The following is a 16339-nucleotide window of genomic DNA, read 5'->3' as shown; positions in this document are numbered from 1 at the left end:
ATATATATATATATATATATATATATATATATATATATATATATATATATATATATGCATATACACACATATACATGTACATACACACACATATATATATATATATATATATATATATATATATATATATATATATATATATATATATATATATATATATATATATATATATATATATATATATATATATATATATATAATACATATTCTACTGGTACTTATTTGTCTAAGGATTTTGAAACGCTGCGGGTTTCAAGCACATATTATTATTATTATTATTATTATTATTATTATTATTATTATTATTATTATTATTATTATTATTATTATTTCATGAAATACACATTTACCTTTAATTTAAAGTTATCTCCCAAAAAGCATACATAATCATATTAAAAACCATTATTATTATCATTCAGTGGAAAGACATCTAGAGTGCTATATACATATTTACATATATATATGCATATATATATATATATATATATATATATATATATATATATATATATATATATATATATATATATATATTTTTAATTATTTATATATATGATTTTTTAATTTTCTATATACACACATGCACATACAAACACACATGCACATATAATATATATATATATATATATATATATATATATATATATATATATATATATATATATATATATATATATATATATATATATATATATATATCTTCTTCTTCTTCGTTTTAACGTGCTTTTTCCCATTTTCTATATGGGGTAAGCACGATGCCTTCTTTACGAAGGACTTTGATTTGGCGTTGGGGTAGGCCGTAGCCTCGATCGGCTGCCCTGCCTGACATCGTATATATATATATATATATATATATATATATATATATATATATATATATATATATATATATATATATATATATATATATATAACACTTTTTGATAATACTTTTGATAATACTTTCAAGTGTTTGCGTTGAATAGCTAATAGTAATATTATCATTATTGCATGTATCTTGGGAGATAATTTTGAATTTAAAAACTGTAGGGTAAATGTATACGACACATAAAGACTTGAATATCAGCAAAAGATATCATCGATTTTGTTTTACTGAAAATTAAATTTGCTTAAAATCATAGAAACGTGATTTATAACTATTATATATATATATATATATATATATATATATATATATATATATATATATATGTATATATGTATATATATATGTATATATGTATGCATGTATGTATGTATGTATGTATATATATAAATATATATATATATATATATATATATATATATATATATATATATATATATATATATATCGGAAGAAGTGCGTGGTACATATATTACAATCCACTCGCCTCATATTCTGTGATTCTCAGTTTTGATCAAATTTCCTGTTTTTCACATGCATCATGTACTGACTAAAGGAGGTGGAAACCTCCCATTTAGGCATTTAAAAAAAAGATTCAGCTGTCTACGTAAACACATGCTCCTATATGTTTGTACTTTCCTCTCATCAAACTCACCTGTATTAATTACATTTACAGCAACATCTTCGAAACTTTCCTCCCAACTTAAGAATATTTTAATTAATAATGTATTTTCGTTTCAGTTAAATAATATTCACATATATCTCGTGTCCTTCCTCGTTTCACCATTACATCCATCGTCTTGCTCTCCCATCTGCTGTCTACTAATACAATCATCATCTAGACAAATTTTTTCCTCACCATTTTCCTTTCCCAAGTAAGATTATGAATTATTTTCAATAACATTCACTTTCCTCGTACATTCCCAGAAGAACCTCTGTTTTCATTTACTGAAGCAACCCCAAACCTACCAACATCTTTTTCTCTATCATCCACTTTTATATTTAAACAACCTAGCACAACCACCCTTAATACAGAGTATTGTTTTAAATTTACCGGGAAACTGTTTCCTGTTTTGAAAAGTCAAGGAGTGAAGGTCTAACGGACAAATAAGGAAACATTTATGAACAAATGAATTACCAAAACGAAACCTAAATAATTCAGTGATGGAGAAAAAAAAACTGCAACTTTCTCGCTTGTGGGTTGAAGGAATGTTCAAAAAAAAAAAAAAAGAAAAGACAAAGAAGTGATTGTACGTGCGAAGGAGGGTGAAAGGGGTTGGGGGGGGGACAGTCGATATAAGCCCCGGAAATAATGCATGAAGCGGCAAATTATCCCTTCCCTCGGTCAACTAATGAATTTGACAGACACAAATCGTCTCCAAATTACAAGGGGAGTGTATGTAGTGCTAGTCTTGAGAAGGTACGCTTGCTTGCGTGGTCTCCTCCTCCTCCTCCTCTTCCTCCTCCTCCTCCTCCTCCTCCTCTCCTCCTCCTCCTCCTCCTCCTCCTCCTCCTCCTCCTCCTCCTCCTCCTCCTCCTCCTCCTCCTCCTCCTTCTTCTTCTTCTTCTTCTAGCCGTTTTATAATTTTTATTTTCCTTGCTTTGACAAGTCATATGACTTCCGTGTGTAAATCTAAGCTACTGTTTGGCTCGTCTTTTTGTGGACTGACGTCTTAATTGACGGGTCATTTGTACAACGTTGATTTAACGTATCGATTTTAAGAATTTATTTGGGTGGGAAGCGGGCTGGTAATTATGTGTGTATGTTTTAGGTCAGAGGTATCTTCGCTTGATGAGCCGTTTTTTCATATTTAATTTTAGTATTTCTTTTAGTGTCTGAGTTACAAAGACTATTGCTATATGGGAACTTTGTGAATACATATCATAAAGTTATATACAGATATATATATATATATATATATATATATATATATATATATATATATATGTATTTATATATATCTGTATGTATATATATATATATATGTATATATATATATATGTATATATATATATGTATATATATATATATATATATATATATATATATATATATATATATATATATATATATATATATATATATATATATCTGTATATAACTATATATATATATCTGTATATATATAAATATATATCTATCTATATAACTAATATATATGTATATATATATATATATATATATATATATATATATATATATATATATATATATATATATATATATATATATATATATATATATATATATATGGATGAGAGAGAGATAGAATACGAGTATAACAGGTGATGAATGATTACAAAATAATTTTATGGAAACGGTGACGTCAGAATTTTTCCTACTCTTTTACAATTTTCATATTTTTTTCAAGTAACGAATAACCAAGTGGGGCTCTAACATCCGGTTTCGATGCAGATGCAAATCGATGGAAATGACCTGGCCATTGTCTTGGACGCAATGAAAAGATTTCCTTCCGAACAATCGTTCTCCTGCGTTGAAGCATTATTGTCTCAACAGACGGTTTCGGACATTAAGATGACGGACAGCCCTCACAATGTCTTTCCAATATTCGATATATATCAAGATATCCAACGCTCCGTGCGAAGTGTCATATACAGTTTAGCTATGAAATGTAGGAAGGAATTTATGCTTCGTCGTAAATTTCTAGATATCGCGTCTTTGGTTGTGATTTAGCTGCTCTTCTCTCCTGAACAATGGCCTTTGGTTTTATGGTTGATTTCTACCTTTGGTTTTGGCTATTTTTAACTTGGACACAATCGGAAAGGTATTTAGATTTGTTTGTGTCTCGATGCATAGAGACGAAACGGTAAAGTAATTCGTTATAGGAAGATAATTTGCTTGAAAATGGCCTTACCCTCTCTCTGTCTCTCTCTGTTTTTTTTTTTTTTTGACGTCCTTAACTTGATTGACTGAAAAGCTTGTATTAAAAGGTATTAAAAGTTGAATAATAAGCAACAATTTTAAAAATGTCAGAGTAACGTTGCCAGGTTTTAAAATCCCCGTCCCCAATCAGCTCCCCCCAACCCCACCCACCCCCGGAAAAAGGACATATGTAGAATAGTATGTTTAATGAATCAAATTAAAGATAATTTTCACATGTATCTTTTGACAAAATTTTGCTGAAAACTGTGTTGTCATAACGAATGAAAACCCTTTTTATGTATTGCTTTCAAAGGCTATATCATCTAAAGTTATTTAATGCAAATATTAATTTATGTGCTTGTCCTTAAATTTTATGGCTAAAGTTTGTGGACTCGTTAGTGATAAGAATTAATGATATATTTGATAGGTTTCATTACAAAGTTTGCTTCAAACTTTCATCATAAAAGTTATGTTTGATTGTTACCAACTTTTACAAATGTAAACATTAAGAAGTTTTTGTGAATGAAGGGATTTAGAGTATGTTTACTGCTTCGCAAAAACTGTTGGGTTACGCACAAAAATATATTGCCACAGTGTTTGATTTCTTTGGTTCTTTCTTCATGCCTTTCCATAATGTCCTTTTTATTTTTTATTTCACCAGCCTTTCCATTTTCCCATCTTAATGAAGCCTTTGTTCCACAACCCTCATATGCCCTCTGATCCTAGACCATTGTTTAAATACTTTTTTTCACGATAACCTTCCCCTCGATTTTGCTTCTTTAGTCTGTCCTCGTATCCGATCGCGAAACCTTTCTAAGTTACCTTTCAGAGCCTGACTGGAAAGGACAAGTGCGCTCACCTTGCACACTCAACACTGGGGGTCACAAATCAAACCGCAGCAAGCCAAGCCCAGACCTTCCTCATCGAGAGCGTTTATTTTGAGCAAATAGTTTCCTGGAGCATGGCGCTTGTTTTCACTACGCTCTCAGTTTATGTAATCGGCATTTGAGGTCACAAACCAAGCCAGACAAGGCCAAGCCAAGCCCAGACTTCCTCGCCGGGAGGACGTTGGTTGTGAGCATATACTGTAGTTTCCTGGAGCAAGGAGCATGGCGCGACGGCGAAAGACGACCCATGTTGACATGCATATGCGTGAATTTAAAGCTGGTGGGATCCACGCGTTATTAAGGGATAGTTGCAAGGGATTTTGGAAGTCGCCGCTTCCAGCGTCTTCTTAAGAGATTTACTTCCATTTTTTTGTTCATGATAAGGGGATTTGCTGGTAGGAAGTTTTACATCCTTTTTTTTTATCAGCCTTATGATTTTTAGCCTGGTTTGTATCGCGTGTCTGAGCCTGTTTGTGTCTTGCCTAATTTCATTGTCCCGACACTAACAGTTTGTTTTGATTTTGTAAACCTTTTTTTGTTCTTGTTTTTATTATTATTATTTTTTTTTGAGGCGAGGGAAGCACACGATTGTTTTTGTTTTACTTTTCTAGCTCTTAGGATTTTAGCAAAGTGCAAAGTTGCAGTTTCTAAAGAGTCTGGTCGTCCAACTTCTATAATTATCGCAGAGAGAGAGAGAGAGAGAGAGAGAGAGAGAGAGAGAGAGAGAGAGAGAGAGAGAGAGAGAGAGAGAGAGACTTGACTTGTCTTTTTGGAATGATTTGCAAACTTTTAGTTAACATATGTGCCCTAGAGATAATGCCATTCAAGAAGATTATTTCTTGATATTCTGCGGCAAAATGGATATACATACAATTACATACACACACGTTATATGTATACATACGCGTATATACTTATGTATTTAGTATATATATATATATATATATATATATATATATATATATATATATATATATATATATATATATATATATATATATAGGTTGATTTATTTATTAAGTAATGTTTTGAGTATTTAATGAGCGACGTTAAGTCTTGTAGTAAATTTTGCGCGTGAACCTAAAGGTCCTCTGTGTTTCATTTAAATGGAGAAACTCTGAATTATAATCCAGTATCGTAAATGGTCCTAATCTTGATTGTACATTCCATCCGTTAATGCTTTTAAAAAGATAAAATTGAGTGCCAGTGAAGGTAATTCATTAACATTTAGTCTATTATAAACGGCCCGTTTTTTTCCCTCTCATACTTCAAAAAACCCCTTTTTGTCAGTGATGACGAATTCTTCGTATTTGAAGCTCATGCTGTTACCCATTTATTGTCTTCTTGATTCATTTCTTTCTTCACTCTTGAAATGTTCTATAAAAAAAAAGGGAGAAAACCTCCCAAAACTTCTCTAACGACTTTCCATTGATTGGTCGCATTGTGCATTTTGTATGCAGCCGGGTCTTGACGGAGTAAAACGGTGGTTTCGTGATTAACGTACATTCTTCATCTACTGTACACTAGCGGGTTATAATTTAAAGGTCATAAGAGTACTCCCTTCCTTTAAAATGCCTTTGCACCCAGAATTACCTGAGAATAAACGCGGCAATTGCGAGCTGCGTTGCTGGACTATAAAAGGGCAACTACAGAAATTAGTAGAAGGTAAATGCTGATGATGTTTTTTTTTTCGTACGGTAAATACCTTCGTCATTTCCTTTAGGTGTTGAATTATTTGTTTAGTGTTTAGTATGAATTAGCCCTTTCTATATCTTCATATACTGTATATATATATATATATATATATATATATATATATATATATATATATATATATATATATATATATATATATATATATATATATATATATATACATACAGGGTGTTTCAAATTAGGGGGCCCCCTCTACAGCATAAACTAAAATTGATACGGACAAAAACCAAAGTACCACAGCCTGCATTCTTAACGGGTATGATTTCAGCAAATCGCAAAAAAGCTGAGACTCAAATTCCATTTCCCTGAGCACTTCGGTCACCTCTCTTCGCAGGTCGTCGAGGCTTGGTATACCATCATAGTTCACTGTGCGCACTTCAACACGATCCTTTAAGATACTACCAATGTTTTCACACACATTAAGGTTAGGGGAGCTACCTGGAAATTCGCTTGACGAGAAGAAATTGATACCACTGTTTTGAAGCAGCTCCTGTGTCTGAAGAGCCTTGAAACATGGTGCCTTATCATGCAAAAATGTGACTTCTTCAGCAGATAACACATTTTCAGGATCTTTGAGGAAAGGAAATACTCCACCAGTAAGCACAGTTTCTCTGAAGTATTCACCATTCCATGACTGTCCTTTTTCTTTGATGATGCACATTAACTGTTTGGCTGTGAAACAGAAAAATTCCCAGACATTCAGGAAATTTCACAACTTGGTGATAGCGCACGTCATCACTGATATCATCCAACTTTGCAGCCCAAATGATGTCATTTTTATGATTTGGCTTCCTGACTCTGTAAATGAAGAATTCATCTGATGCGGCAACATGGAGAAAGTCAGCTTCATCCCAATCTTTAGGAAATGAACCAGAAAACCATGCACGGTCTTCCCTCTGTTGCTGAGTGATGTTGGGCTTGCTGATAACATGAAATGGCTTGATACCAGATTTTTTCAACACACGATATACAGCACTATAACTTCTCTTTTTTCCCCTTTTTGTTTGTAGTTCAAGCGCCAATTTACATAAAGACTTTCTTGGTCTACCCACTACCTCAGCTATGATCTTTTGACTCCTGAGAAAGGGCTTCAGGCCTTAGTTCCAGTTTCTTTTAATGCAATTAGCTATCCAGGAACGTGAAATGAAGGATGCGCCAGCATCCCTGGTATCTCTGAAGGTTATAGCCCGGATTCGGTCAATCCGTCTGATTTCCTCCGAGTCGTTAGCCATAGCTGTATCTAACTCCGTCGCTCAGTCTGAAAATACAAGAAATGTAAAATGAAAAATAGCTTAATAGAAACTTAAAATAATGTACTTGGAGATAGGCTATAGCAGAAAACTTCATAACTTTCCATTTGTTCTGTGGAGGGGCTGGGGGCTCTAATTTCGAAACACCCGGTATATAAGATATATACAGTATATATATGTTACTTTCTTTGTTTGCATTAAGCAGTTTCCCCTAACAGGGGATAGCTCGCAAGTAAAGAAAAGTCAATGGTCACTGCCACATTCAGAATTAAACGGGCTGAATCGTGGATGAACCGCCTGTAGAAAACTTCCACAACTCTAGCCACTTCATACACCTACACAGAGGACACATCAACAGCATGTAGAACCCGCCAACACAAAATGCACCGGTCACCTCTTCATAACTCTATAAACTGCAGGAAGTAAATTTAGAATTAAAACTTTATACAGTATTTTCTTCAATATGGCCCCGCCTCTCCCTCTCTCTCTCTCTCTCACACACACACACTCTCTCCCCTGTGAAGAAGCGTATTTTTTGTGAATTGTATTTTAAAATTAATAATCTCTTTGTTTTTCTTACAGGTAAGTTCAAGTCCAGGACAAGAAGATTCGAAATTTCGAGTAACCTCGTAGTTACTAAGGTATGTGCAATTCATTCTTACTAGGCTACTCCTGCTGCTGTAAACCTTTTGCAAAAATAAATTTTCTTCCTTCATTCTTAATAAATGGAAGAGAGTTATGGTTAAATTTCATATAAGCAATGACTCCATGAGGGGAGCGCTAACCGTCCAAAATCGGGGAAAAGAAGAAAAGAAGTTACACAAAATAAAAAAGGTAGGAGAAATGATAAAAAAGAAGAGAGGTGTGAATATTGTCGAAAGAATGAATGGTTTCTTCCCTTCAAAGGTTTAGTCGCTTCACTGCGAGAAGAAGCGTTGGCGATTAGTTCAGGAGAGTAACATCTGTCAGCATTATGATAATATTAAGGCTGTTTTTTCTCTCACTCTTCCTATATCTCCCCCCCACCCTACTTCCCCACTCCCCACGTCGATACGATAGTGTCTACGATGCCATAATAAATAGCTGGGAGACTGTTCTTTTTCTTTTTATTAGTCGAATTTAGGTTGACACATGCAAGGCTCTTTCTGAACCGAGTGGATAAGTTGAATTTGCTACTTTTCTTTTTGTTATCTTCCATTGGCAGCTAAGTACTTTCCGTAGCTGCTGCAAAAGGCTGTGATGGGACGGGGGATTGTGACCTGTTGCAGTTAGGAGAGCGAGGATTCGACTTCTGGCTGACCTTGTTCAATAGTCCTGTAGGGAGCCCTCACACTCTGTCGTCGTCGGAGCCCAGTCTACACTGTATGTCCACACTGCAGTAAAACATCTTAAACATATCGCGCGCACACACACACACACATCACAAACTGGGTCGATGCCAGTTAGCGACATATTGTTAGACCTGACCAGTTCTCTTACGAATATCCAGTATATACAGGAAAAATATTCGTTATTATCTTACAAGATTGTTGACTTGTTTTCAACATGTTTGTTGTATGTGTGCGATAAGGTGTTGATGTGTGTTTACAACATGTTTTCAAAGTATTTGTTATATGTATGTGATAAGATGCCGACGTGTGTTTACAACCTGTTGTACTGTAGTGTGGACGTCCCCTTAGTAGGACTTCCGAACGTCTGTCGAAAAGGGACCAAAAGAGCCTTGTGCAATCGTGGCGCTGTGGGAAAGTGGGAAAGGCAGACGGTGAAGCGCTGAAGAGTTTATGGTCCAGATGGGTTACTAGAAGCAGTTCATTGAGAAGCTGGCAGAGGGTTACAGAGCTGTGGAAAGGCTTGAAAAGGCTTCCAACAACTTAACCCCTCACTTCCCCGTTCCCCATTTCCTCTTTATCACCTTTCCTCAACATCCCCTCTCCCTGGTGGCACCATTCTTCCTCCTCCCATCACCTCCCTCCCATCGCAATCGCTCCGAATTCCAGTGAGTTGTCGGAGCAGAAAGAAAAGTTTTATGTGCACCTCCTACTTGATGAGTTCGTTATATTATTATTTCTTCTTTTTTTTTGTTTGTTTTTTGTTTGTATTTTTATCATTCATCTTTCAAGGAAACAGACCATTTAAGAGGTTACAGTGGCTGTAACTACTTGCCCGTGGTCTTGAAGTGATGTTAATTGGTGCAATTATTTCCGGCGCCGGAAGCTGGTTGTTTTTTGAGGGGGGCAGGGGGTATCTTGTAATTTATTTATTTCTAGATCGTTCTTTATTGTCTGTCTGTCGTCAGGAAAAGACTTTTATGAAGGTTGAAGAGACAGGCGTTTATCTCTATTAGGTTCTCCTAATATTTAAATTTGTCTTTACGGAAGGAAAGTGTTTTCTGCACCTTTTATATAAAAGAAAATTGTCGTATTCTTCTTGTGGAGATTTTACGTCTCTCTCTCTCTCTCTCTCTCTCTCTCTCTCTCTCTCTCTCTCTCTCTCTCTCTCTTTTTTTTATATATATATATATATATATATATATATATATATATATATATATATATATATATATATATATATATATATATATATATATATATATATATATATATATATATATATATATATATATATATATATATATATATTAGCTGACCAAACCTGGAACTTCCCAGGAAAACTCTGAAGAACTCAGAAAATTTTTCCTACATCTCCTTTGAATTTTGTCATGTTAAGAAAGTGTACTGTCATTGAACCTCTGTCTTGAATTCATTAAAGAAGACTCTGCTCGGGAAAAGGTGGCAATGTCATACAGACTTCCGCAACGAACAGAAAATCACGTATACTGAAAAGTTAGTGTGTGAAGAAATTCACTTATTGAAATGAATAACGGATGAATCTCTGTAGAGACTATAGAGGGGACCCTTTGACAAATTACATATATCTTCCAGGAACAAAGAATGCCACGTCAGTTGTTGTTGTTGTTTAATATTAAGCCAGCCTTGTACTGGTACGGGCTCTTGCTCTTGGAGCAGCCTGTGACCCATGTCAGTGACCATATCAAGTCATATTTAAATGCGAAAATCCCACAGGAACTGTCATACCATCAGCGGAAACCTGTACTAACGTTAGCCTCCCTTCCTACTCCCTCCCCTGTCTCTCTACCTTTCAGTCAGATCAGAATTTTAACGAAGTAATTTCACAGCAATAACAAAAAAAAAAAAAAAAACAACCACAACTGATGAAAGACACGTCACCAGGTCTACGGGGCCAAAGTGTGGTTTGTGCATCCGCACAACTTCAGTTAACCAAGTACTGTTCAGTCGCCTAATTATCACCTCGTGTTATAGACTGGTATTCTATCGTTATCGCATAAAACCTAGATGGTAGGTTGTCGGCTTGACAAACAGCTTGAGAATATCCATAAGTTATTAAGATACAGTGTCCCTTGGCTGCATAAATATTAAATTATTATCACGATGGTAATTTTAGACACCTCAGGAAGGAGCTGAAACTGTTTTCGGTTTCCTGTGCTTGTTAACGAGCACGCTTCAGTTTACTTTGGCGTTTCTGAGGGAAAGTGTAGGCCGAAGTCTGAATGGTCTAATATAGAAATTGTCGATGTACGGGGATTTTTTAGTGGATTAAGGATTTAGATATGATGATGGTAATACCACAAGGTACTAGAGAATTTGTGTTTTATTGGCACGGCATGATTAAGATACGTTTGGCTTTAGATGAACAATGAAAAAATGTGGTAATTTCGACGCGAGTAGTTTTTTAATGAGTGGGTAAACCTGTCACAGAAACATTTGGACTGTTACTACTACTTTTTTCCGTGGTGAGAATTGTAAGGTCTGACTGGTGTGGTGGTAGAAGTTATATTTGAATTGCTTTATGACTGAATGAAAGTAATTCTATAACAGTCAAACACATCTGTTTAATTTTTTGGATGTACTAAACTGATTATAAGGTTTGCAGTGGAAGATTAATGAGTGATATATATCAACGACTCGTTTCAATTAGCAGTGGAAGGGTATCTGGAACTTCGTCGTATTCCACTAGTTTTATGCCCTGTAGGTTTTCAGCGTTGATTTTGACGAGGTAATAAACAATTATATTAATAATTCTCATAAATTATTATCAAAATTCACGTAAATTCTGATAAAAAATTGATGTTACAGGGGATTTGGATTTATTGTTGTAGGTTAACCATACGTCTGACAGCACCTGGAATAAAAGGTGGAGCGTCAGGCGAAAAATGAGAATTAACCCATCTAGAGCTGAAGGAAAAGGTGACGTAAAAACGAAAACTTCATTATTTTTGTCTGTGTTGGTATGTCTGTCACGGGGTAGGGGTTTGATTTTGAGTTATAAACCTTTCTGGAATGACATAAAGGCTGTGTGCAAAATTTTGTGTGAGTCGGTCAAGTGGTTCAGATTTCTATAGTGGACAAACAAATATACAAACATTCACATATATTATATATATATATATATATATATATATATATATATATATATATATATATATATATATATATATATATATATATGGTTAAAAAATCACACTAGATGCACGTGACTTCAGTATTTAAGTGAATACCATGGGAAAATGACAGGCAGATGTTCAGTCTGTCATTGTCCATCCACTTTATAATATATTCATATTTATAATATATATATATATATATATATATATATATATATATATATATATATATATATATATATATATATATATATATATATATATCTGTGTGTATGTAATTTATAACCGTGATGCCCTCTTAGCTTCTCGAATTCTTCACACTTTTTGGATACGTTTATCACTGCTTCTCGTGGTCAGATCGGCTACGTGACCTTGTTCTCTTATTTTGGATGCAGGTTCGAATCCTACTTTGGACATCAGAATTACTTCATATTCTTACATTTGGATCTAAGGTTTTGCAGTGGCAAGTGTATCCAAAGTGTGAGGAATTCGAGAAGTTAAAATGGCATAGAGGTTTGTACAATTACATACGTATTTGGTGCAAAGTGATTAATAGATTCTGTATACAGGAATAGTAACCATATCGAAATCTCTTTAATGGAAAAGTCGTCTGACTATATCTGACCGAGGTAAGATAAAACAAAGGTGTGAGGGAAAAGGAATATGCCTCTAATATATTATGAAGCGATAAATATTAAAAAACGACATCATTCGTTTATGAATGTTTGATTTTTATTCACACTCAGACATTGTTGTTATTACTGTACTGCTTTCCTGTTGTTCCATCATGTCGCTGAAAAGGAATGAACACATATATGGATTTCGAGATGTAAGTAGGAATTTTGCATGTTTTATAAACCTTGGAATTTTAATGCTTGAAATGTAATGTTAAGGTGATTATTTTGATTTGATTTATTAGTTTTGCTACGCTTAATATAGTTGATGAAGTCAGTATGGAAATTTCTATTCTAATTGTTGTTATTTTTGAATCAAAGAAGGAGCCTGGTCGTTTACAGTTGCACAAGAGAAGGACAGAGCATCTTCTCTTCGCTTTACAAGTCTCTAACACTTCCATCATAGGGCTCATGTCCCTTTCTCAGTTATATTACGGAAAATACCCGCATCAGATGATAAATTATGTCGCCGTGTCTGGGCCTGTGGCTTTGGATAGTTTTATAGCTTATCATTTTTAAAACGGGGTTGACGCCTGTAGCTTGCCTTCTCGTCCAAGGCAAGTTGTGTTCTGAAAAGGATGACTTTAGTTTGTGCTGATTCTCCACTATTCATTGAAACTATTAGTTTTTCTTTGGTTTTGGTTTTTAATTTTCATTATTTGTTTCTGTTTTGTTAATTAAAAACGATGATGTATGTATGTATATTGTATATATATACATTTAAATGGAAAGAAAACTTGTATAAAATCAGCTGACCTTCATGAAAATTCTTTACGAAATTCTAATTAGCCTAGAAACAGGTAATACGTTTGAGGTATGAATTAGGGTACTATTATGATTCTATGACACATGCCTAAGTCCATTCACTGAATTTGCAATAGAATCGATTACAAATTCAGTGAATGGACTTAGGCATTTATTGTCATAGAATCATAATACCACCCTAATTCATACCTCAAACGCGTTACCTGTTTCTAGGCTAATTAGAATTTCGTAAAGAATTTTCATGGTCAGCTGATTTGATACAACTTTTCTTTCCATTTGTAACTGATTTAACGTTTCACCTTTATTTATTTATTGTAAAGTTATGGTCTTCCTGCAAGAAGTACTTTTCTCCTCTTCTTTTTCAATTCGGGTATTACCATGTGGCCGCTTGTTTTGGTTGCTTTTTCAATATTTCCGTCTTCATGCAGACTACAGTTTCAGGTAAGAGCAACTGACGATTATTAAAAACTCTCTCTCTCTCTCTCTCTCTCTCTCTCTCTCTCTCTCTCTCTCTCTCTCTCTCTCTCTCTCTCTCTCTGTTACTTTCCCGAGGACCCAGCCCTGTCATTACAAGCATCAATAACAGTTCATCGCTGATCCCTCTCAATCGATGGTGAGCAATAAGAGATAGCTTTTCCTTCCAAATCTCATGTGGGGGTCCTTCCTCCCTGAGGATCTCTCCTGCAAACCCTTCCCCCTCCCCACGTCCTTCCCTATTCTTCTCTTCTATTTGGTGGTCCTACCCCACTGCCTTCTAGGTCTTTTATTCTCATAGCCTGGTTTTATTTTTGTGTGGAAAGCTTCGAGCAAATGCCACGTGATTTTTTTTCTCATTGACTATCGTTTCTCTCTCTCTCTCTCTCCCCAGGGTCATTGACCTGGGGATATTAATGGCATTTTACTTTTTTTTTATTTTATCACTTGGCTTTCTCACTACGTTTCTGTGTATTTTTTTCACTATATAAATTTTCTTTGTATTGCAAGTACTGGGTTAAACTTCTGGCATTCCAGAATTTGGCAAGCTTTTTTCAGGTGAGGTTGCTAGAACTGCACCCTGTCAATGGGCATAGTTATGTGTCGCCGTCGTTTGGAATTTCTGGGAGATCGCCATACATACACACACGCACACACCAACACATATATTATATATATATATATGTGTGTGTGTATGCATGTATATGTTTATATATGTATACGTATATATATATGTTATATATACTGTATATGTATATGAATACACACACACACACACACACACATATATATATATATATATATATATATATATATATATATATATATATATATATATATATATATATATATATATATATATATATATATATATATATATGCCGTTTACCAGGTGCAAGAAGAGATAAGAGATATGTTTCTCTCTCTCTCTCTCTCTCTCTCTCTCTCTCTCTCTCTCTCTCTCTCTCTCTCTCATTTATGTAAGGGAAGTGTTAGTGAAAAATGCGGAATTAATTCAGACTGAAGGGATTACAAATTGAGCGTTTAATTTTAATCTGTAAAAAAATGGAATCACTTTTATTTTTTCCTAGTTCAGAGAGGATGAGTCCAAAGACCCCCGATGATCACTTTTCACGAGAATGTCATCGCTCCTCAAGCTCGAATAAGCGATGTCATGAAAGCTCGGCATAACCTCCTCAACTGCTGCTATGCCGAACCGCCCGTACCTGCGAAGCCAGCAAATCGGCCCGAGGTTTGCAAGATCTCGATCTCTGAAATTTCAGATGCTCCTGGGATGTGCCGGTCCATGTCACCCTTGGATTATGAGTTGGATGTCGACGTCTTCTAATATCCTCACTTCAGCGAGGAGCGTGAACTGTGTTTCGAGGAGTGATTTATTGGCTGTCATAACTTGGTCCATTCGGAGCTGAGGACGGGCTCTAAGTTCGGCAGCCCGTAGGCTTGCTAGGTTCGAGGCGGTCTCTAGTATCAAGCGCGTATGTTTCTCACGCTGATATATGGATTTATTTTCATTGTTACATCCGCTACCAACTACTGCTTTAGAGAGTTAGTGGAGACTCTTCGACTAATTATCACGGAACTTTCTTACTAAACATAGATATACAGTATTAGATCAATTTGTGAACTGTATATATCAGTGGAGATATGCCTTCACTTTTGGCATTCCCAGGCATACAAAATATTATCTCTTAAATACAGGCAAGTATCTTGCAGCCTCTTCATACGAAATGCTTAGTGAAATATTTCCCCTCATTTTGTTTGTAACTGCTCTTGTTCCAAGGCATCTGTCTCCATTCACTTATCTTGTTATCTCGGTCATTTTAGAAGCTTCTAATGCTTTCATATATTTCAAAATATCAGGAAGTCTTATTCAGAAGAGCTGTTTCCTCAACGTAGAATTAATATCAGTACTTGGTCAGCTGCTTTCAGTCCATTACCTTTCAAGTGTCAATTCAAGAAATTTTCATTCTGCGTCGAAGGACAGTGGAGACAGTAAACATCTGCCCAGCTTTTTAGTTTTGCATCTTATCTTAGGCTTAGTGAAGGCTTCCCGGGAAACTACAATTTTATATTGATTTGGTTATTATTGGCAAGAACCATCGATTTGTATTCACAATACAGGGGTTGGTGGGGTTGGGGAGGGAGGGCCAGAGGGAAGGATGAGGAGGAGGAGGAGGAGGAGGAGGAGGAGGAGGAGCAGGGGGTGGCAAGGACACGGGGACATGCTCAGATATCAGATACAATAACAGCAAAAGAAAGCTTTCTTGTTTTCCCCGAAGGGAGAGGCTAAGATATAAGAATCAGGCCGAGACGATAATAA

General features: G+C 35.0%; 1 protein-coding gene across 1 annotated transcript in view; it reads right to left on the bottom strand.

The window, feature by feature from the left end:
* Positions 1-15306, bottom strand: part of LOC136827836 (uncharacterized) — a 20818-nt gene extending 5512 nt beyond the window's left edge. The window contains exon 1 of the mRNA XM_067085296.1: positions 15225-15306. Within this exon, the coding sequence (XP_066941397.1) occupies positions 15225-15306 (82 nt within the window). The remainder of the gene's footprint in view (positions 1-15224) is intronic.
* Positions 15307-16339: the final 1033 nt, after the last annotated feature.

Source organism: Macrobrachium rosenbergii, chromosome 42, assembly GCF_040412425.1.
Source record: "Macrobrachium rosenbergii isolate ZJJX-2024 chromosome 42, ASM4041242v1, whole genome shotgun sequence".
NCBI lineage: Eukaryota > Metazoa > Arthropoda > Malacostraca > Decapoda > Palaemonidae > Macrobrachium > Macrobrachium rosenbergii.
Note: the sequence above shows the minus strand (reverse complement) of the source record. Positions and strands in the feature narration are given on the sequence as shown.